This window comes from Lissotriton vulgaris, chromosome 4_1 (genome assembly GCF_964263255.1).
Source record: "Lissotriton vulgaris chromosome 4_1, aLisVul1.2, whole genome shotgun sequence".
Lineage (NCBI taxonomy): Eukaryota > Metazoa > Chordata > Amphibia > Caudata > Salamandridae > Lissotriton > Lissotriton vulgaris.
Genome location: NC_141691.1, coordinates 1,188,470,455 through 1,188,494,434, shown reverse-complemented (window position 1 = coordinate 1,188,494,434; position 23,980 = coordinate 1,188,470,455). Strand labels below are relative to the sequence as shown.

Genomic DNA, 23,980 nt, shown 5'->3' with positions numbered 1-23,980 from the left:
AGAGCCGCCCGTTCTCTCCCCGAGTTTCTCTTGCCTACCCGTAAGTTTCTTGTTTGTATCCGTAGCTGGCTCAGATGTATCCGTTTGAGAGCCCAAAAGCGCTGACGCGCTGGCAGCATTTCCCACAGGAATCGGGTTGATAAGAATAGTAGTCGTCGTCGTTATCGTTGGCGCTTGCTTCGAAGTTGTAGTTGTTGTCCGGGTGCTTCACGCTTGAGGTTTCGGCGCAATCCCGTCGTAGTCTGCTGCAGCCATTGATGAGAAAGAACGCCGACAGACCTTCAGGCCAAACCAGCTAACCGCCGACCAGCCCCTCGGAGCCTCAGAGGCCAGACGTGGCAATCGGACGAAGCGGAGCAAGCTCCGCACTCGGCTCTCAATCAGCCGAAACTGCAGCATCCGCCTGAACTCTGCCTGCACCAAGCCGCACGGATCCGGGATGTGCTCTCCTGCACCAAGCCACACCAAGAGTCAGCAACGTGCCAGCAGAATCAGGTAATCTATTTTTTCTGCTCCCGCTATTACAACTAGTTTCACCAGGCAGAAATCCTAGAAATTCCCGCTTTCATTGGCGGAAAAGGTGCAATATCACGAGCGAGCTCAAGAGAAAACACGGTCTAACATGCTCACAGCCCGGACCTCAGCCAGCGTTCCTCCGCACTGGCGGTGTCAGTCAGCCATGTTGGACCCTGCTGACTGTAAATTAAAGGACTATGCAACAAAGCCATGGAACTTGTGCCTCTTGAAACCCAAATAACAGTTCGTCAAGACACTCCTGTCTACAATGATATAGCATTTGACTATACTAATATGAGAAGGGATCAAGTAGCTGCAGTGATTTCAATTAATTCTGATGCAATACCAACAATTGACAGAACTGCCTCTGGCTATCTCATCAACTTTGATACGTTTTCTGAGGAGCCCAGTGAACCTGAAACAACACCAGCAAATAAAACTTTCAAGGAACAAGTAACAGAGCTTTTTCACCAGCTTGCAAATACATATCTGGTTTCACCATGGGTTGAACTTTGGATTGTATTAGGCGTGCTTTTTCTCCTACTTTGGCTCATTCTTGTATTAAGTTTGGGAATGCTGATAAATGGGAAATATAGTCAAATGGACACAGCAAGTAAGAACATCAACTTGCAGCTGAAGCCACACAAATCATCTCATCGTAAACAAAGAGACCTATCATCAGTGATCATCATAACCGTTCCTCTACCTGATGGTATAGCATGGGACAGAACTGATTATAACATTTATGGTCCTGTAGAGCTGACGAAGATTCTACACCAATTTAAGGTTTCCTTGAGTGACTTTGTTTCACCCAGCACATTTTCTGATGATTGGGACTTTGAGACTGTTAACAAAATTTACAAAACATGAATACTTAGAAGGTTCATCAGATTATGAACAAATGTATTGTTTTAATCATTATGGTCATCATTATTTGCACAAATCTGCAAACCCTAGAAATGTTTTTACTTATAATCAATGGGAACATTGTCCAACGCCACCAGTTGGGTAGCTCAAAAACATTCTATGAAAAATGTCCATACTTCTCAGGTTTTAATGTCACAAATCAAGAAACATTTTACTTTAAAAAATGTTAATAAGACAGGAATGAAAAGTATGTTGACTAATACTAAGCAAATTTATTCTGCGGCCCTTCATGCTCAATTGTCCACATTAGATTTTGACTTTTGGAAAGACAACATTGAGACAAAAACTGTCTGGGGCACAAAAGACTGGCAGGTGCAATGTTTAGAAGCCTTATTCAGAGCCTGCATCATCCCAGAACAAATAATGTTCTTAAATGACACTGTTCAACAGACATCTTGTCTTGGCCTGGCTAAGATAAAAGACTTAAATAAACCATCCATACCTAAACCCACACCTGATAGTAATGGAATTACAGATGAGGAGATAGACGTGAAATATATTTTACAACAGTACAGAACTAATCCTGATTGGAAAAAATGGTTAATCTGGCCCGCAGACACAAATAACTGTCAAGATAGATTCCTGAACAAAACATAAGGGCTCACATTCACTAGGCCGATCCAAGATATGTCCAGAGACAACACCTAGGGATAATAACAACATACAGTGTAGGAAAACAGTGCCTTGGGTGGCTACAAAAATCTGCACTCCCAGATATAAAACAACACTTAACTTTACATAAAGATGGAGTTGATTTGAGAGACTTCTTACAAAGACCTCGTACACCACGTCATAAACGTTTCATATACACCAGTATTTATGCTGCTTATAATGAAGTATGCAAAATCACGCAAATGGAAACTGCAGAACGAATACGAGAAATTTATCATATTAATTTAGAGAAAGCTCTCTCTGTAGTTGACAATGAGTTAACAACTCTGTCATCCAGAATTTATTCTTTAGACAGCATTGTAACCTCTGCCATAGACATAATGGAACAGGACTTGCTCATGTTACACCATGGGCAGTCTCAACTGCGTTCTATAATGCTGCTAGGCTGGACATTATAAAAGTTTGATTAGGCTTTGTGCCTTGCTGTCTAATCAACACCACGTCATTGTTTACTGGATTTAACCTTACAGATAAACAAATCTCTTTGGAACAGAGGGGAGCAGACTTACGGTGCTGAGCATAGAAAAACTGGAAAGATTACCATTAACTGTTTCTGAGAAACCTGCCATGGAATGGATAATACATGGCACCATCACGATGCCAGTGACAATTTTCCTGTTTTAGTATTGCTTGAAACACATACCAGCAGGCCTGTATGAAAGGTTGGGTACAGAATACATAAGGTCGACCTGGGATTTACCATACACTCACAAATGTTGGAGTGTGGAAAAGGAGGTATTTCTTAGTGGTAAAAATTGCAAAAGCACACTCAGTGGTACACTTTTATGTCAGGGTATTAATTTGCATGGAGCTTGAAATGGTTCTTTGACCAACTTATCCTGCCTCCTGCAAGGTTCTCCGGCAGCACTGATAGATCCAATTTTTAGAAGACTTTCCAATGGGAGCTACATAATGTAGAATGATCACAGCTGTTGAGGAATGATGACAGGAATAGTCTATCTGGTTAGTATGTCAGCCAGGGTCACTTGTTGTATGGAAGTATTGTTTCCTAAAACTAAGACAGACGAGGAGTCACTGCTATAGCCTTCACTGAACATCTCTTCTATATGAATTGATACTTTAAGCTGAATGAAAGCCATTCTTTTTAAAAAAACTGTGCCACTGACCTCGTCCAGAGAGACATATGATCTGCAAGTTGCAAGGTCCTCTGCGGAGATACATGCCCTATTATCAACAAACTGCCCCATACATTTCGCAGAAATGTTAGGTTGTATCTTAAACATGTCTGATACCAGTGGTATTGTACATGTATTTAGGACGATTTGTTCGGGACTGTTACTACCCCTTGAAGCAGTCCTAGGTATTTTTCCAAACTCCGTGCACTCTGTGTTCGGCAGCCTGCCTCTCATTTTGAGACTCGTAGCAGGAATCCCATTCTTTTTCCTTCTGTTCCGATATGGCAAGTCCAGTCACCAGCGATACCCAGATTACATGGTGAACACTCTTCTGGCAATGCAGTATCATGAGCGCATAATATAGATTCTTAGCTTGGCTCGTTTGAGAGATCTGAATACCACGTGGTTCCTGTCATTCAGACCAATATGGCAAGATTGCATCTTACCTGTTCTACGATGCCTGCTTTGTGGGGAGCAATGCATGTTGGATATTTTTCTGACCCTTCCATCAGCACTGCCAACTTTGCTTGGTGCGGTAACGGCTCGTGCATTGTGTTGTCCCCAACGGCTACCAATCCTGATGATGGCATTTATTGAGGTCTCACCAGCAATTCCAGCTGAGGGTGAGGTACGTGGACCAACAGGCACACAGGTACTGTCTACTGCAATCATTGCTAATGCGACTGATGCTGACGGCGATGTTTCTCATCTGTGTACGATTGATCTACTTAATGAAGTGGTTCTACTTTCCCCTACTGTGGTAGACAATTTCTTTCCCAGCTTAGAAGATTCAATGTTTTCTCCTGACACCAAGAATAACTTTTTGAATTAGCATACAGCGTTCTATCAACTTTGAATTCGACCTTCGTTTTTCAAAACAAAAAACTTCTAACTTTGGAACTCTACTTTTCTACGATTTGATTTGACTTTTTTCCAAAATTTAACTTTGGCACAAAGTATTCTTCTTATAGTAGAACTATTCTTAGAGAACAAGAATTCTTTTAATACTTCCTAGAAACAATATTGAACTTATCCACAAACCAAACCAGTTTATATATTCTGCTATGGGATGGTGTTGACCTTTTTCTTCTGTATTTAAGAGCCATTCCATAAATGTAATTTTCATGATTCATTCAGTTAGCAATGCCAATATCATACTATATACTTAAAATGAAATCATTACTTTCAAATGCGTACAGTACAAATGCTCATTTTCGTGTGCAACCATTTCAAATGCATTTTTTGTATTTTTGGGTGGGATTGTAAACACATGCTTTAGATATGTTTTAGTGCTTAAATTTAGTAATGTCGAACATAATAAAGTGGAGTGGGTGTTGTATAGCATTTTAGGACCATAGTGTAATTTTCCCAATTCATGCCCTTATATATGTATTAATCATCTTGTCCTTATATAGGCATAGAAATCATAACTATATTTAGACATAGCCCACGCAGTCCAAATACAGGCATGGATACTTCCACTAGTTCTGAAAAGCCACAACGATTTCATGGAAAACTCAGCTTCAGCAGTTGGGGACTTACCCTTGCTTGAATATTGATTTGTCCAAGAACTCATTGAGTTTTCAAGGAACTGCGATTCTTTGATGATGTTATTATGTCAAACTCGGCACCTTTAAGGTATAAATATGCCCACACTTGCCCTAGCAAACACGCAGTGGTTTGGAGCAGTTCGGCTATCTACTTGCTCGACGTGGCTCGCTACAGCGAGTGCTGAAGGCAGCCGACCCTCCAGCTGACGCACTGAGAAAGACGCTGTCTTTTCTCTTGCTGAAAAATCCAGCTCCAGTGTTTCTAAGCTCCCCTTGCGGGGTGTTGGGAAGATCGAGTCCCGAGACAGAGAGATAACAGACCTGCTTCATTCTAAACCAAGGTACGGAGCTGATTAGACCCTAAGAGAAATCTTGGATAGATTCTTGCAAAGAATACGAAACTTATGCTACACCTCACCTACTTCTTCCCTCATACTAGACTTAGGTTAGGTACATTGGGGTAGGCATATTTTAGAAGCACCAGTTCAGTACTTTTTATTATTTATTTATTTATGTATGTATTCTGTGGTTTAGATACCATACTATGCTTTTACAGTATTATTTAATAATACTCTTCTTGCTGTACGCATTATACTTTACAGCCAGTATTACGATTGTAGCAGTTAATTTCTTCTGCATGAGAAAGAAGACTGTTCAATAAATACTTATTGAAAACGCCTGTCTCTCTTTTTCGCTGCACCTCTGGTGAAATGAGGCATGCATGATTGACTGAGTAAAATATCTATCTATTGTTTCCACTACTCTTAAGATATGTTTTATCTTGGGGAAACAAAGTTGTCATTTTTATGCGGTTGTCAGAAACTAATCCCTTCTTGTTAATTTGAGAAGGTTTCTAGTGACCTCTAAGCTAGCTGGCACTCACAATTAAGTCTAATAGACCTAAGACCTACATCACATCTATAGGATATATTATTCCAATGTGCAGAGCCTATTGGGAATATGGAACTAGACTACACCGTCAGATTAAAGAAATTTTGAATCTCAAATTTAACCCATTGCCCAATGTAGATTATGAAAGATACATTTTCCGTCAAGAATGATAGAAAGTTGGTCTAACCATTGATACATTTATGGAGAGAATTGACACACTCATCAAACACTGTAAGGTCAATGAATTTAATGACGAAGAAGCTATATGTCTTAGAGTTATTGATGAATGCTTGCCAGATTCATTCAGATGACAAATTCTGAGAAAAACTCTTAGTCAGGAGTGAGTGTTAATGGCTGCCAGAGCTTAAGTACAAGCATATAGACAAGCTGCTGATATGGTGGCTGGAGGTACCCAGAATTAATCAGTCTTGAGTGTGAAAAGTAAGCCAAAGCAAATAACTGAAGGCACAAGTTAATATTTTCACATAAAAACAAGTTGTGTTTTAGATGAGGATTATCATTTCCACATGAAGGTAAATGCCCCACCATTGGACAGATGTGTAAAGGCGAACCATTTGGCAATGATTTGAAAAGCCAAGGAAAAATAAGTGTGTCACTGCGTGAAGACAAAATGGCAACTGGAACATTCCAGCAGCAGCGTTCGACGTGCACCTAGAAAGCAAAGCAGTGATATCAGTTAAGACAAATCAACATTAAGCGAAGGTGATTGTCATCTAAATCTTCATCAAATAGTTCTTTTATATCAGTATCAATTGAAAGTGAAGAAGATGGTTGTGCTATGATGACGTTTACCTTCGAAAAGCCTGCACATGTTGGACTGGGTGTATGTGAAAAATAATGTCAGTCAAAGAAAAGTTGACATGCCAAAGCACCAAAGTAATTCAAACATTGTCCAATAGTTACACAAAATACCTTTCTGGATGAGCTGCCCCAAACACGGAATGGAAACGTCCCTGGTAACAGTGCTGGATGATATGAGAATGCGGGCTGACAATGGCCATTCAGTTATTTTAGTACCGCTGGCGATGTCAGCCACAATTGACACAGTAAATCATGGCATACTGCTTGAAAGACTTAGGAGTATTGGCGTTAAAGGTTGGGCGCTCAAATGGCTTCAGTCATATCTGACAGATAGGACACAGGCAGTGAGCATCTGGCCTTTTTGATCTATAAAGACAACCCGCAGGGGTCTGCTATCATCCTGATCCTATTTAATATCTACTTGAAACCACTCATGCCCCTTATTAGATCTTTTGGAGTGGTATTGATTAACTGATGCTGATGACAAATGTCCTCAGTGGAAGGGAATAAATCAGTGTCTATGGATAAATTCCACAAGTGGCTTAGGAAGAACTACCTTCAATTTATTGGAAACAAGACAGAGGTTGTCTACTGTACCTCAAGTAAGATAGTCCGCCCAATTACTACGGAATTCCAGCTGTCCCCCACAGGCACACCATTAATTCCAACTAAATCGGTACGTAGCCTAGGGGTTGCGATGGACAACAATCTTCAGCTGGAGTCGCAGGTGAATAAAACTGTGGGTACCTGCTTCTCCTTAATTAGAGCCCTAAGAAAGATTCTCCCACTACTTCCCAATTCAGCTAGAATAGAAATAGTGAGGGGTGTCATCATGAACAGGCTGGACTATTGTAACTCCAAACTCCTTGACAGGGAAGTTGCAAAGGATCCAAACCATAGCAGCCAAACTAGTGTTACATCGACAACGCAGGTCTTCTACAACTTTGGCATTGAGAGACTTACATTGACTGCCTATGCAGCAAAGAATACAATTTAAGGACCCCATTAGGATGGCGGGCCGCCTTTGCCCGCCACCCTGTCGGAAATCGGGACCGCCCGCCCTAAGTGCGGGGGTCTCGCACACACCATTAGGATGTGCCCGCCACAGTGGCGGGCACATCCTGTATTTATAGTATTGTGGCGGGCGGAGCTCTCTGCTCCACCCGCCACAATACTAAAAATGCTTAGCAGTATTTACGTAATCAAAGCGGCAGGCACCGCGCGGTGCCTTCCGTTTTGATTATGCAAATGCAGAGGGGTACCACAGGTACCCCCGTGTGCCACCCCCCTTTGGCCTTCACTCCGGGAGCCCACAGGGGCCCCCAGAGTGAACACCGCCTGCCTTTGCCGCCACGGAAAGGCATTGCACACTTGCCATTGTAATATGGCTGGCGGTGTCTCATAGACACCGCCACCATATTAATCATTTTCTGCCCGGCCGCAATGCGACTGGGGTGGAAAAGTGGCGGGCGGTGTTTTGCTCCGCCGTGGTCCCCCCGCCATTCTAATATGGCGGGGGGGAATACAGGGAAGGATGGCGGCGGATTTCCCCCACCAGGCTGGCGGTGGCTACCGCCGGCCTGGCGGGAGCAATCCGCCCGCCATCCTAATGGACCCCTAAGTGTCTCTGCATTGTTTTAAAGCTGTTCATGAATTGTGCCCTAAACATTACAGAGAAAATTCTCGTGGTACCTGCCCATGAGGAAATCTCCGTTCCTCCTCAGCCTATCTAGTAAATACCACAACATCCAAAAGATCTAGAACAGGAGGGAGAGCTTTCAGTACGATGGCCTCCCGGTTATGGAACAACCTTCTGATGAATATCAGACAGTCTGGCAATCTCATGCATTTCAGGAAAAAACTGAAAACGTGGCTGTTCCCGAGAGAGGAGTAACATGCAGTTTTATCTTGTCCTCCCCTGTCTAGTATCTATCCTCGCATGACTAAAATGTAGTTAACACCAAGGTAAATCTCTCAGCGACAGGATACCCATAGGGTGACAGAGCGCTATATAAGAACATATTACATTACATCATTGACAGTGGTGCTTCGATAAAGATTATGCCTATGGAGAAACATAGGGCCAGATGCATCAACCAAAATTGCGAGCGCAACTGGTGCGAATTACCAATTGCGATCGCAATGGAAAGAAACGGCATGCATGAAGAGAAATCGCTAGAAAAAGCAAATTCGCAAACGCAAAATTGCGAAATCGCTATATAATCGCAGAATCAAAGCCAAACCCCATTTGCGACTCGCAAGTAGCGAGAAACCAAGAAATTGCGATTAATATAGCGAAATCGCAATATCCAAATAGCGAGTTCGCTATAAAATCGCATTTTCCCATGCATGTAATATCGCAAATTGCGATTCCGTCATTATTCGCTATTTAGCAAGAGCAGTTTACAGGGAATCACAATCAGGTGGTAAAAAAAAAAAAAAATTCCCACTCACCTGCCTGACATCAGAGGTGTATTTAAACACTCCCATGAGGCCCCAGTGGCCTTCCACAATGGCAGGACTCTACATATTTGCGAGGAGGAGAAGGATACTTGCAGCAGGCCAGGCCAGAAGGAGAATCCAGGATAGAATCTTCCGTCTGCGCATCACATTGTTAGGACAGACAGCTGAGCAAATTTATGATAAGTACAGGATGAATGCTGCTATGATACTGGACTTAATAGATGAATTGGACCCACTATTGCAGCGCCAAACACATAGGAGCCAGGCTATACCTACTCATGTCCAGGTGCTATGTAGCCTCCACCTCCTTGCCTCAGGTAGCTTCCAGGACATAGTGGCAGAAGCAGGAGGGGTATCACAGAGCTCCCTTTCGCGGTTCTTCAAATCCTTCCTGGCCGCCATGATGACTGTCATCAACAACCACATCTCCTTCCCCACAACCCCACAGGAATTGAGCCAAACAAAACAGGACTTCTACCAAGTAGCAAGGTTCCCACACGTGATTGGATGCATTGATTGCACCCACGTAGCCATATGTCCCCCTGCCGTGAATGAGTATATATTCCGCAACCGTAAAGCATATCACTCAATCAATGTTCAAGCAGTGTGCAATGCGGAAAACATCATCACCGACCTTGTCGCACAATACCCAGGAAGCACTCACGATTCATACATCTTCCGCCATAGCGGCTTGCACACACGTCTGCTCAGGGGAGATTTTGGCAATGGACACCTGCTAGGTAAGTGCAATACTATACACATCACTGACTTAGTCATGGCAATGCATAAGTGACTCTGACATCTTGCCTCTTACTCTGTAGGTGACAGTGCATACGCGGTGAGGCATTACATCTTGACTCCCTACCTGAACCCAGCCAGTCCACAACAACAGAGGTACAATGCAGCCCACATCAGGACACGTAACGTTATAGAACGGACATTTGGATTGCTCAAGAGTCGCTTTCGCATCCTGCATAAAACTGGAGGAGCTATGCTGTACCAACCGGAAACCTGCTGCAGGATAATTGCTGCATGTGCAATGTTGCACAACATAGCAACAAGGAGAGGCATCCCCATCGAGGAATCTGACACAGAGGGCAACCAGCCCCCAGCACAACCACGCCGTGCACATATTGCCAGTTCAGCGGAGGGACAGAGGAAACGTGCAGACATCACCCAGCATTATTTCTAAGGTATGTAACAATGACACACAACACTCATTTGCATTTGTAGGTTAACTATTTATTATCACGGCTGGCGGTATGGGGTGTCAATACAACCTGAAATGCTGTCCATTAGCACATTAACCCCATGCACCAATGGACAGAGGAGACACACTAAGGACTTGTCATGCAGTCACTAAGAATGTCTTGAACATGGTTACGTCACCATGAGGTCTAACACCCCTCCAATTTGTTTTACCGTCTCCTCCCTCTCACACCCAAATGTCTTTCTCCTGCTTCAGCATCTGCATTCGTAGATGCTGCGGGAGGTGCCTGCCTACGGCTACTGCTCCTCCTGACAGTGTTGAGTGGCGCACTGATGCTGCTCAGGCTGGAAGCCTCACTACCCTCTTCCCCTGTAACGTCGCCCTGAACACTAGTGCTAGCCTGCATCATCTCCACAGCTGTAGTAATTTGCCCCAGTGCCTTGGACACATCCCCACAACAATGGGCCATGTCAATCTGCATTCCCACAGACCGACGTGACAGGTGTGACACGCTAGTGCTTATCTTGGTGTTTGACTTGGTATAAGCCTCCATGCATGCGAGAAACTGCCGATGCCTCTTCCTCTGTGAATTGTGTCCCTCGTGCATCACACGTGCAACCTCCAGGAGGGCGTTGTTGGATTCCCTGTGAGCCTCCACTATGGCAGTTGTGAGCTCCCTCACACTGTCAGCCATTGCAGTGATGTTACTGTTTATTTTCGTCATCTGCAGGTCAATTGCTCCCATGTGCCTAGCTTGCACGCGCTGAACCCGCACCATCTGCGACTCCACGCCACCCCACTGACTGTGACTTCCTGCTTCCTGGGACAAAGTAGGGCTCCTTGGTCTGCGTCGTGATCCTGACCGGACATGTGCCTGCGGTGTTGGTGTGTGACTGGCACTTTCACGGCTTGTAGTAGGTGTGCTAGATGTATGCTGTTCTACCTCCATTGGCTGTAGTGGTGCAACTGTGGCCCTGCGTCTTGCTGGTGCCTTTCCTTTGGATGGTGGTGACACAGGTTTTGATGCCGCAGTCTCTTGATTGGGCTGTGTGCTCTCTTCAACATCACTGTCATCAGTGTTACCTTCAGCTGCATCTGTGATGTGAAACAGTGCTATGTTATATACATGTGTTTCAATAGTTCTACAACCTTAATAAAATGACACTTTTCTGTTATGACTGTCTCTCATCTATCACTGTACTGCTTATTATTAGCATTTGGGCTTACTGTGTTGGATTCCAACTGGCACATGGGTACTACTGACTACAAGTACCATGATGCATTGGGCTCCCTATGTTAAATGTGTGCAGGACTATTTTAGCTGTAATTTTAGCAGGTGAAATCACATTTGGGCACTATCAGTATGTGCTTTGTGCTGTTGATAGTCATGCATCTTACCTTGTGTGCTACAGGCTGCCCCAGATGTGTCCAGGATTGTCACTCCTACGACTGCTTCAGGATCAATAGTGCCCTCAATCATGTCCTCCTGGGGTGTGTTGTCTGGGACTGTTGGGCCTCCTCCTCCAGTCCCCTTCGCCTCCTTCAGCCTTTCAGCAACCTTCTCCTTTGCACGACTGCGCAGGTCGTACCAGCGCTTCTTGAGGTCATCAATGCTGCGGTGTGTGACCCCCACAGCATTCACCTTGTCCCTGATCCTGGTCCAGATTCTCCTCTTGTCTGCCTCTGGCACTTTAAGGGAGAGCTTGCCAAATAACTTTTCGTGGTTGTTTGCAACCTCTTCAATGAGGATGTCAAGTTCACCCTCACTGAATTTTATTTTGCGCTTCCTGGCCACTGCTCCCTCCTCTGTGGCTGGTTGGGACATGGCTGTCTCCACCAGTTAGCAACCTGCTGTTTGTTTGCTTCTGCTCTCACTCCCTGCACTCAGCTTCTGCCTCAGAGTTCAACTGTGCACAGGTGGCAGCATGGGCTGATTGACTTCCTGGTTGTGATGTCATCAGCCTGCTCCCAATGCGACTCTGTAGTTTTTCACGCTCCCGCTTTTAGCGAACTCGCTAATTGCGATATCGCATTTAGCGATTACGCAAATTGCGGGATCGCAAAATGCGCGATTGGAATTATTTTACTATTGCGATTACTTTACATGGAATCGCTAAAGTATTTAGCGATTTTTAGCGATTCCTTGATTTTTCGCTATCCACATCATGCATTGGCTATAGCGAGTCCTTATTCGCGATTCCTTAATAATCGCAATTAAGGATTCGCTATTTGTTTGCATGATGCATCTGGCCCATAATGAATTGTCTCTATTACCACAACTTACACCATCAAAAACCAATGTGTATATAATGGCTGCATCACCACCTTTGAAAAGTCAAGGTTCATTTGTAGTGAAGATGAAAACACAAGAAAATAAAGGTACAATCACCTATCAGTGTGCTTCAAGGTACCGCATAAAGTGCCTGCTTACTCATTCAACTAATTTCCATAAATTACAACATGAATGCTCACCACGAAATAGTAAGTCAGTTCACTTCATTGTTTCATGGTTTAGAAAACTTAAGACTATGAAATGACAGCTGCATAATAATGAAGACGTGCGTCCTATTGCTCTAAGAGATAGACAAATGGATTTTAAATTACAGGGCGCTTTTGAAAAGGCACCTGATTAGTTTCATAAGCATGATATCATTGAGTGTTCTACTGGTCATATGCCATGACTTTCCCATAGTGGTAGTGCCCAAAAAGGAAAGTAAAGGAGCTGTATGCATATGCTTTCACATGCATCAGGTCAAGTTGACCTTTATTGTAAGATTCATTAAAATCATCACAATATGCAAAGTGCTAGTGACAACAGATATGTCAATTGAAAAAAGTAAGTACATTAAGCAAAATGCAAAAAGGGACAATATATAAGTTTAAAACGTTTGCAAAGAGCAGAAGATGCAGTTTGTTAGAACATGACATAGCAGTTAAAAACATTGGGGTGCAGTTAAAAATTTTGTACAAAGAACTCATTTGCAAGAAGCAGGGTGGTTTGATTTATGCTGAGGCAGCTGTAAAGTAGCTGTTATATTCTTCAGAGATATTCTACAGTCAGGGAGATTGTTTTCTGGTCTGCTGAGTCGAGGGAGACCAATATGGCTTGTCTGCAGGAGCGCACTCCTAACTAGTTCCAAAGAGGGTGCAGCCATTGTCAACATAGGCTTAAAGTCGAATTACAGAGTCAGATACACTTACTAACAAGGTAACGCACTGGATCAGTCATGTCAGGGGAGATCGCTCTGTGGTTTGAGATGATATCCTTGGTGCACGGAGATGCTCTGCGGCAAACTCACTTTATGATGTTATTGAACTGTCCTTGAGGGATAGGAGGATTGGGGACAATTGGGTTGCACTAGATGCTAGAAGCTGCCCACCTACCAGCTCGAGTATCCAGTTTAAATATGTAAGTCAAGGCAGTGACTTGTTCATTGGGGTTCACCGAGGTGAAAGACAGCTATCTCTTTTGAAGGATGTGGATTGACTTAAGGCAAGTACCATAAACCTTCCATCAAAGTTTCTTAAGTCAATTGAGGGGGTAATTAGTTGGCCTAGTCATAGGCGTAGGCTAGGTCCATGTTTACTGTACCTTTACAAGTATATAATACAATACTAGATAGAGCTGCTGTATCTGGCCTTGGTAGCTGCAAGGGGAATCCTTATCATTGTGATAATGGTGTAGCTGCTGTTACTCCCCTGCTTATGGAGAATGATAGTAACCAAGACACTTATCCTGATAATTAGTATATGTATTCCATGGGACAATTAACCAATGCTAACACAGTAGTAGGTATTACTTACCCTAACTGTGCTCTAGATACATATGAATGTGTGGTCCATAATAGTATTGAGGAGGAGAATCTAGCTCTAAACTCTAGCTTGTCAGTTATATTGTGGAATATTGCAGGGATCTACCCCAAACTAGATGATTATGGGTGGCTTACGCTTATAAACAACAACAACATTTGTATCTTTCAGTAGACCTGGTCTACCGAGAGGGTATTTATCAGCGGCTCTACCACATATAGCACTGAGGCACTAGCTCCAAGGAACACAGGGAGGGCAAGCGGCGGATTAACAATTTTTATACAAAAAACCTCTATTGATTGCATTAACAAACAGATGCAAATTAACTCACTGGACCTCATGAGGATTCAGGCTACTTTTCCGACAGGGCTAGTAGTATCCATCTTCAATGTTTAAGTCAGATCTGTCACTTCAGGGAACAATTCACCCACTTTACATTGATGTTTGGGAGAGCAATGCCATCCAAGATACCTCAGTGAACCAATCATTCAGAGAAAGACAAGAACAAAATTCCTAAGAAGGACTTGGTTCATAAACAAAAGGCGAAAGTGTATGCTGACAAAAGACGACATGCGAATAACATCGTCTTTAAGAGAGGAGTGCGGGGGTCTCGCACACACCATTAGGATGTGCCCGCCACAGTGGCGGGCACATCCTGTATTTATAGTATTGTGGCGGGCGGAGCTCTCTGCTCCACCCGCCACAATACTAAAAATGCTTAGCAGTATTTACGTAATCAAAGCGGCAGGCACCGCGCGGTGCCTTCCGTTTTGATTATGCAAATGCAGAGGGGTACCACAGGTACCCCCGTGTGCCACCCCCCTTTGGCCTTCACTCCGGGAGCCCACAGGGGCCCCCAGAGTGAACACCGCCTGCCTTTGCCGCCACGGAAAGGCATTGCACACTTGCCATTGTAATATGGCTGGCGGTGTCTCATAGACACCGCCACCATATTAATCATTTTCTGCCCGGCCGCAATGCGACTGGGGTGGAAAAGTGGCGGGCGGTGTTTTGCTCCGCCGTGGTCCCCCCGCCATTCTAATATGGCGGGGGGAATACAGGGAAGGATGGCGGCGGATTTCCCCCACCAGGCTGGCGGTGGCTACCGCCGGCCTGGCGGGAGCAATCCGCCCGCCATCCTAATGGACCCCTAAGTGTCTCTGCATTGTTTTAAAGCTGTTCATGAATTGTGCCCTAAACATTACAGAGAAAATTCTCGTGGTACCTGCCCATGAGGAAATCTCCGTTCCTCCTCAGCCTATCTAGTAAATACCACAACATCCAAAAGATCTAGAACAGGAGGGAGAGCTTTCAGTACGATGGCCTCCCGGTTATGGAACAACCTTCTGATGAATATCAGACAGTCTGGCAATCTCATGCATTTCAGGAAAAAACTGAAAACGTGGCTGTTCCCGAGAGAGGAGTAACATGCAGTTTTATCTTGTCCTCCCCTGTCTAGTATCTATCCTCGCATGACTAAAATGTAGTTAACACCAAGGTAAATCTCTCAGCGACAGGATACCCATAGGGTGACAGAGCGCTATATAAGAACATATTACATTACATCATTGACAGTGGTGCTTCGATAAAGATTATGCCTATGGAGAAACATAGGGCCAGATGCATCAACCAAAATTGCGAGCGCAACTGGTGCGAATTACCAATTGCGATCGCAATGGAAAGAAACGGCATGCATGAAGAGAAATCGCTAGAAAAAGCAAATTCGCAAACGCAAAATTGCGAAATCGCTATATAATCGCAGAATCAAAGCCAAACCCCATTTGCGACTCGCAAGTAGCGAGAAACCAAGAAATTGCGATTAATATAGCGAAATCGCAATATCCAAATAGCGAGTTCGCTATAAAATCGCATTTTCCCATGCATGTAATATCGCAAATTGCGATTCCGTCATTATTCGCTATTTAGCAAGAGCAGTTTACAGGGAATCACAATCAGGTGGTAAAAAAAAAAAAAAATTCCCACTCACCTGCCTGACATCAGAGGTGTATTTAAACACTCCCATGAGGCCCCAGTGGCCTTCCACAATGGCAGGACTCTACATATTTGCGAGGAGGAGAAGGATACTTGCAGCAGGCCAGGCCAGAAGGAGAATCCAGGATAGAATCTTCCGTCTGCGCATCACATTGTTAGGACAGACAGCTGAGCAAATTTATGATAAGTACAGGATGAATGCTGCTATGATACTGGACTTAATAGATGAATTGGACCCACTATTGCAGCGCCAAACACATAGGAGCCAGGCTATACCTACTCATGTCCAGGTGCTATGTAGCCTCCACCTCCTTGCCTCAGGTAGCTTCCAGGACATAGTGGCAGAAGCAGGAGGGGTATCACAGAGCTCCCTTTCGCGGTTCTTCAAATCCTTCCTGGCCGCCATGATGACTGTCATCAACAACCACATCTCCTTCCCCACAACCCCACAGGAATTGAGCCAAACAAAACAGGACTTCTACCAAGTAGCAAGGTTCCCACACGTGATTGGATGCATTGATTGCACCCACGTAGCCATATGTCCCCCTGCCGTGAATGAGTATATATTCCGCAACCGTAAAGCATATCACTCAATCAATGTTCAAGCAGTGTGCAATGCGGAAAACATCATCACCGACCTTGTCGCACAATACCCAGGAAGCACTCACGATTCATACATCTTCCGCCATAGCGGCTTGCACACACGTCTGCTCAGGGGAGATTTTGGCAATGGACACCTGCTAGGTAAGTGCAATACTATACACATCACTGACTTAGTCATGGCAATGCATAAGTGACTCTGACATCTTGCCTCTTACTCTGTAGGTGACAGTGCATACGCGGTGAGGCATTACATCTTGACTCCCTACCTGAACCCAGCCAGTCCACAACAACAGAGGTACAATGCAGCCCACATCAGGACACGTAACGTTATAGAACGGACATTTGGATTGCTCAAGAGTCGCTTTCGCATCCTGCATAAAACTGGAGGAGCTATGCTGTACCAACCGGAAACCTGCTGCAGGATAATTGCTGCATGTGCAATGTTGCACAACATAGCAACAAGGAGAGGCATCCCCATCGAGGAATCTGACACAGAGGGCAACCAGCCCCCAGCACAACCACGCCGTGCACATATTGCCAGTTCAGCGGAGGGACAGAGGAAACGTGCAGACATCACCCAGCATTATTTCTAAGGTATGTAACAATGACACACAACACTCATTTGCATTTGTAGGTTAACTATTTATTATCACGGCTGGCGGTATGGGGTGTCAATACAACCTGAAATGCTGTCCATTAGCACATTAACCCCATGCACCAATGGACAGAGGAGACACACTAAGGACTTGTCATGCAGTCACTAAGAATGTCTTGAACATGGTTACGTCACCATGAGGTCTAACACCCCTCCAATTTGTTTTACCGTCTCCTCCCTCTCACACCCAAATGTCTTTCTCCTGCTTCAGCATCTGCATTCGTAGATGCTGCGGGAGGTGCCTGCCTACGGCTACTGCTCCTCCTGACAGTGTTGAGTGGCGCACTGATGCTGCTCAGGCTGGAAGCCTCACTACCCTCTTCCCCTGTAACGTCGCCCTGAACACTAGTGCTAGCCTGCATCATCTCCACAGCTGTAGTAATTTGCCCCAGTGCCTTGGACACATCCCCACAACAATGGGCCATGTCAATCTGCATTCCCACAGACCGACGTGACAGGTGTGACACGCTAGTGCTTATCTTGGTGTTTGACTTGGTATAAGCCTCCATGCATGCGAGAAACTGCCGATGCCTCTTCCTCTGTGAATTGTGTCCCTCGTGCATCACACGTGCAACCTCCAGGAGGGCGTTGTTGGATTCCCTGTGAGCCTCCACTATGGCAGTTGTGAGCTCCCTCACACTGTCAGCCATTGCAGTGATGTTACTGTTCATTTTCGTCATCTGCAGGTCAATTGCTCCCATGTGCCTAGCTTGCACGCGCTGAACCCGCACCATCTGCGACTCCACGCCACCCCACTGACTGTGACTTCCTGCTTCCTGGGACAAAGTAGGGCTCCTTGGTCTGCGTCGTGATCCTGACCGGACATGTGCCTGCGGTGTTGGTGTGTGACTGGCACTTTCACGGCTTGTAGTAGGTGTGCTAGATGTATGCTGTTCTACCTCCATTGGCTGTAGTGGTGCAACTGTGGCCCTGCGTCTTGCTGGTGCCTTTCCTTTGGATGGTGGTGACACAGGTTTTGATGCCGCAGTCTCTTGATTGGGCTGTGTGCTCTCTTCAACATCACTGTCATCAGTGTTACCTTCAGCTGCATCTGTGATGTGAAACAGTGCTATGTTATATACATGTGTTTCAATAGTTCTACAACCTTAATAAAATGACACTTTTCTGTTATGACTGTCTCTCATCTATCACTGTACTGCTTATTATTAGCATTTGGGCTTACTGTGTTGGATTCCAACTGGCACATGGGTACTACTGACTACAAGTACCATGATGCATTGGGCTCCCTATGTTAAATGTGTGCAGGACTATTTTAGCTGTAATTTTAGCAGGTGAAATCACATTTGGGCACTATCAGTATGTGCTTTGTGCTGTTGATAGTCATGCATCTTACCTTGTGTGCTACAGGCTGCCCCAGATGTGTCCAGGATTGTCACTCCTACGACTGCTTCAGGATCAATAGTGCCCTCAATCATGTCCTCCTGGGGTGTGTTGTCTGGGACTGTTGGGCCTCCTCCTCCAGTCCCCTTCGCCTCCTTCAGCCTTTCAGCAACCTTCTCCTTTGCACGACTGCGCAGGTCGTACCAGCGCTTCTTGAGGTCATCAATGCTGCGGTGTGTGACCCCCACAGCATTCACCTTGTCCCTGATCCTGGTCCAGATTCTCCTCTTGTCTGCCTCTGCCACTTTAAGGGAGAGCTTGCCAAATAACTTTTCGTGGTTGTTTGCAACCTCTTCAATGAGGATGTCAAGTTCACCCTCACTGAATTTTATTTTGCGCTTCCTGGCCACTGCTCCCTCCTCTGTGGCTGGTTGGGACATGGCTGTCTCCACCAGTTAGCAACCTGCTGTTTGTTTGCTTCTGCTCTCACTCCCTGCACTCAGCTTCTGCCTCAGAGTTCAACTGTGCACAGGTGGCAGCATGGGCTGATTGACTTCCTGGTTGTGATGTCATCAGCCTGCTCCCAATGCGACTCTGTAGTTTTTCACGCTCCCGCTTTTAGCGAACTCGCTAATTGCGATATCGCATTTAGCGATTACGCAAATTGCGGGATCGCAAAATGCGCGATTGGAATTATTTTACTATTGCGATTACTTTACATGGAATCGCTAAAGTATTTAGCGATTTTTAGCGATTCCTTGATTTTTCGCTATCCACATCATGCATTGGCTATAGCGAGTCCTTATTCGCGATTCCTTAATAATCGCAATTAAGGATTCGCTATTTGTTTGCATGATGCATCTGGCCCATAATGAATTGTCTCTATTACCACAACTTACACCATCAAAAACCAATGTGTATATAATGGCTGCATCACCACCTTTGAAAAGTCAAGGTTCATTTGTAGTGAAGATGAAAACACAAGAAAATAAAGGTACAATCACCTATCAGTGTGCTTCAAGGTACCGCATAAAGTGCCTGCTTACTCATTCAACTAATTTCCATAAATTACAACATGAATGCTCACCACGAAATAGTAAGTCAGTTCACTTCATTGTTTCATGGTTTAGAAAACTTAAGACTATGAAATGACAGCTGCATAATAATGAAGACGTGCGTCCTATTGCTCTAAGAGATAGACAAATGGATTTTAAATTACAGGGCGCTTTTGAAAAGGCACCTGATTAGTTTCATAAGCATGATATCATTGAGTGTTCTACTGGTCATATGCCATGACTTTCCCATAGTGGTAGTGCCCAAAAAGGAAAGTAAAGGAGCTGTATGCATATGCTTTCACATGCATCAGGTCAAGTTGACCTTTATTGTAAGATTCATTAAAATCATCACAATATGCAAAGTGCTAGTGACAACAGATATGTCAATTGAAAAAAGTAAGTACATTAAGCAAAATGCAAAAAGGGACAATATATAAGTTTAAAACGTTTGCAAAGAGCAGAAGATGCAGTTTGTTAGAACATGACATAGCAGTTAAAAACATTGGGGTGCAGTTAAAAATTTTGTACAAAGAACTCATTTGCAAGAAGCAGGGTGGTTTGATTTATGCTGAGGCAGCTGTAAAGTAGCTGTTATATTCTTCAGAGATATTCTACAGTCAGGGAGATTGTTTTCTGGTCTGCTGAGTCGAGGGAGACCAATATGGCTTGTCTGCAGGAGCGCACTCCTAACTAGTTCCAAAGAGGGTGCAGCCATTGTCAACATAGGCTTAAAGTCGAATTACAGAGTCAGATACACTTACTAACAAGGTAACGCACTGGATCAGTCATGTCAGGGGAGATCGCTCTGTGGTTTGAGATGATATCCTTGGTGCACGGAGATGCTCTGCGGCAAACTCACTTTATGATGTTATTGAACTGTCCTTGAGGGATAGGAGGATTGGGGACAATTGGGTTGCACTAGATGCTAGAAGCTGCCCACCTACCAGCTCGAGTATCCAGTTTAAATATGTAAGTCAAGGCAGTGACTTGTTCATTGGGGTTCACCGAGGTGAAAGACAGCTATCTCTTTTGAAGGATGTGGATTGACTTAAGGCAAGTACCATAAACCTTCCTTCAAAGTTTCTTAAGTCAATTGAGGGGGTAATTAGTTGGCCTAGTCATAGGCGTAGGCTAGGTCCATGTTTACTGTACCTTTACAAGTATATAATACAATACTAGATAGAGCTGCTGTATCTGGCCTTGGTAGCTGCAAGGGGAATCCTTATCATTGTGATAATGGTGTAGCTGCTGTTACTCCCCTGCTTATGGAGAATGATAGTAACCAAGACACTTATCCTGATAATTAGTATATGTATTCCATGGGACAATTAACCAATGCTAACACAGTAGTAGGTATTACTTACCCTAACTGTGCTCTAGATACATATGAATGTGTGGTCCATAATAGTATTGAGGAGGAGAATCTAGCTCTAAACTCTAGCTTGTCAGTTATATTGTGGAATATTGCAGGGATCTACCCCAAACTAGATGATTATGGGTGGCTTACGCTTATAAACAACAACAACATTTGTATCTTTCAGTAGACCTGGTCTACCGAGAGGGTATTTATCAGCGGCTCTACCACATATAGCACTGAGGCACTAGCTCCAAGGAACACAGGGAGGGCAAGCGGCGGATTAACAATTTTTATACAAAAAACCTCTATTGATTGCATTAACAAACAGATGCAAATTAACTCACTGGACCTCATGAGGATTCAGGCTACTTTTCCGACAGGGCTAGTAGTATCCATCTTCAATGTTTAAGTCAGATCTGTCACTTCAGGGAACAATTCACCCACTTTACATTGATGTTTGGGAGAGCAATGCCATCCAAGATACCTCAGTGAACCAATCATTCAGAGAAAGACAAGAACAAAATTCCTAAGAAGGACTTGGTTCATAAACAAAAGGCGAAAGTGTATGCTGACAAAAGACGACATGCGAATAACATCGTCTTTAAGAGAGGAGTTTACCTGCTTGCACGTCTTATGTGGAGAAGAACATCTGACTCTCCATTTGATGTCTAATCTTTTCAAGAGATGTCTAAAAAGTGATACCGGGTGAATGCCCAGCGCACTGAGGAATCTATTACCAGAGACTTTTCTCACTTTTGGCATTTAACTTATTGCTCATAAGGTTTATATGTTGAAAGAGAGACTTGATCTGAAGCGCCAGTGACTACTATTGCCTCTTCACCGTTAATGCAGATCTAGGACATTGATGGTGGCAATTCTTAGTTTCCAATACCAAGATCAGGTTGAACAACTGCAGTGCAGTGGCTGCTGTCAGCAACAGCCCAAGACTTCACGGGGAAGAGGGATCACTGCATCCCCGCTTCATGGCCCGGTTTGACTCTGCAAGTTGGGGCAGAACATTGGGACTTGAGGGAGTCCTGGACTTCATTCACTGGGTTTTGCCACAAAATTAAACCCCCACCCTTACCTGGTATTGCAGCGTCATTGAAGGACTTAATTTTACTCCACCAAATACATTCACCAGTACATTGCATTCTGGGAGCTGCAGTCCACAACACCAGACTGCAGCTGCAATTCATCAAGGGGAGTAAGCTGACCTTCCGCCATTGGGAGGGCCTCAGAAATATAAGGGAGAGGGTTGGAGCAACCTCGTTAAGCTGCAGCATCTGAAGAAGGCTTATTTGAGCCAAAATGCATCATGCAACACTAGCTGTGAATATAGGAACTCCTGTAAAGCTCCCCGCTGTGTCCTACGGTCTTTTACAAGGAGGGGTCGATTTTGGATATTTTACGCGTTTGCCAGTGCGCGTTGAGAGGACCCGTTCTTCAAGTGTCCTGTGGTTTACTGGCATTGTGGCAAGTTTTCTCTGAGGTATCGGACACCGCAGGACCGCCTCAGGATCAGGCCAGGCAAGTGGCCATGGTCAACGACAGCCCGTGACTTCACGGGGAAGAGGGATCAACGCATTACCGCTTCACGGCTTGGTTGGACTCTGCATGTTGGGGCAGAATGTTGGGGACTTGAGGGAGTTCTGGACTTCATTCACGGGGTTTTGCCACAAAATTAAACCTCCACCATTACCGGGTATTGCAGCACCCATTGAAGGACTTAATTTGACTCCACCAAATACATTCACCAGAACATTTCATTCTGGGAGCTGCAGTCCACAACACCAGACTGCAGCTGCAATTCATCAAGTTGAGTCAGCTGACCTTCCGCCATTGGGAAGGCCTCATGAAATACAATGGAACGGGTTTGAGCAACCTCGTTAAGCTGCGGCATCTAAGGAAGACTTATTCGAGCCGAAATGCATCATGCCACACTAGCTGTGAATAAAGGAACTCTTGTAAAGCTACCCGCAGTGTCCTCTGGTCAATCCGCAACATTCTAGTCCCAATAACTTTGGCGCCCATTGATAAATCTTTGCGAAATTATCCAAACTTTTGGCCAGCTCTGGTCCGCTCCTATCCTGAAAGTTTTACGGTGATTCATCAAGTGGGGGCCCGAGAAAAAAGGATGGATCCCAAAACGTGTTTTCCCCATGCAATTTCCCATAGGACCTTTAGCCACGGCTACAGCTTGAACTGCTGAACGGAATTACACCACATTTGGCAAAGAGGTAGTCCTCAGTTCAGACTTGTGCCTTTTGCTTAAATGGTGTCAATCTGTTCAGTAGTTACTGAGAAAACTACAGTTAAAATCATTTATATATCTATGGGCGCAGTGTGTCCTCAGAGTCTGCGCACATCTTCATCGCACCATAAGCGCACACTTCCGATCATGCGCTGAATGCTAATTGGCTGTCGAGTGGTTGTCAGGATTCGAAACCAGGAACTTTTGGCAGCCATTTTGTGCCTCGGTAGAAGCAAGGCTGAGGAAGTCAGTGGAATATGTGTGGAAAACCTAGAAAGGGGGCAGGGTAGAAATAATTTTACCCTCTAGACCAGACTCCCAGGCCCACAATTTTTTTTTTAAAGACCCAGCAGGTCCGTGTAGGGTGCAGGGACTCTGTTGTAAAAAAAAAAAAAACTTTTTTTATAATTAGCCCCCGGGGAGCTAAATATTGGGGGCACAATTATTGGGGGCCTAGAGGGGCTCCCCTGCACCGGGGATCGTTAAACAATCCCCTGGGCTAAAACAAAAAATGGTGGGGGGATCCAAGGTCTCCAAAGCCGCGGGGACCACCACCCCCGGGGCTTTATGGAGATACTAACTTGCATGTGGAAAAGCAATCTGGTTTGGATTTTGAAAGTGAGAACAGATTCCACTGCTCTGTCTTTCAAAATGGAAACTAAGGGGCATATTATCAAGGGGGTTTATCTCCGCTTTTTTGGCTTTAAAAGCCAAGAATGCGGAGAT

General features: G+C 44.6%; 2 protein-coding genes across 2 annotated transcripts; both read right to left on the bottom strand.

Annotated features, from left to right (window-relative positions):
* Positions 1–207: 207 nt before the first annotated feature.
* On the bottom strand, positions 208–12,012 carry LOC147723030 (uncharacterized). Its single transcript, XM_086967431.1, has 3 exons — positions 11,586–12,012; positions 10,548–11,282; positions 208–449 (listed from the first exon to the last, which is right to left on the bottom strand). The coding sequence occupies exons 1-3, from the start codon at positions 12,010–12,012 to the stop codon at positions 208–210; spliced, it is 1,404 nt and encodes a 467-aa protein (XP_086823557.1).
* A 5,235-nt stretch (positions 12,013–17,247) lies between these two features.
* Positions 17,248–22,903, bottom strand: LOC147723029 (uncharacterized). The gene is made up of 3 exons (XM_086967430.1): positions 22,834–22,903; positions 18,602–18,940; positions 17,248–18,298 (listed from the first exon to the last, which is right to left on the bottom strand). Exons 1-3 carry the CDS (start codon positions 22,901–22,903, stop codon positions 17,412–17,414), a joined length of 1,296 nt encoding a protein of 431 aa, XP_086823556.1. The 3' UTR covers positions 17,248–17,411.
* Between the last annotated feature and the right edge of the window lie 1,077 nt (positions 22,904–23,980).

What these genes read in the sequence shown, in the direction of transcription:
- LOC147723030 (XM_086967431.1), bottom strand. Translation starts at nt 12,012, where the DNA reads ATGTCCCAACCAGCCACAGAGGAGGGAGCAGTGGCCAGGAAGCGCAAA. An exon ending in GGCAGCCTGTAGCACACAAG is followed by an intron (nt 11,283 to 11,585) that starts GTAAGATGCATG and finishes TTCACATCACAG; the next exon opens with ATGCAGCTGAAGGTAACACT. An exon ending in CGACGTTACAGGGGAAGAGG is followed by an intron (nt 450 to 10,547) that starts GTAGTGAGGCTT and finishes GGCTTGGTGCAG; the next exon opens with GAGAGCACATCCCGGATCCG.
- LOC147723029 (XM_086967430.1), bottom strand. Translation starts at nt 22,903, where the DNA reads ATGCCGCAGCTTAACGAGGTTGCTCAAACCCGTTCCATTGTATTTCAT. An exon ending in GGCCTTCCCAATGGCGGAAG is followed by an intron (nt 18,941 to 22,833) that starts GTCAGCTGACTC and finishes TCCTCATTGAAG; the next exon opens with AGGTTGCAAACAACCACGAA. An exon ending in GGCAGCCTGTAGCACACAAG is followed by an intron (nt 18,299 to 18,601) that starts GTAAGATGCATG and finishes TTCACATCACAG; the next exon opens with ATGCAGCTGAAGGTAACACT.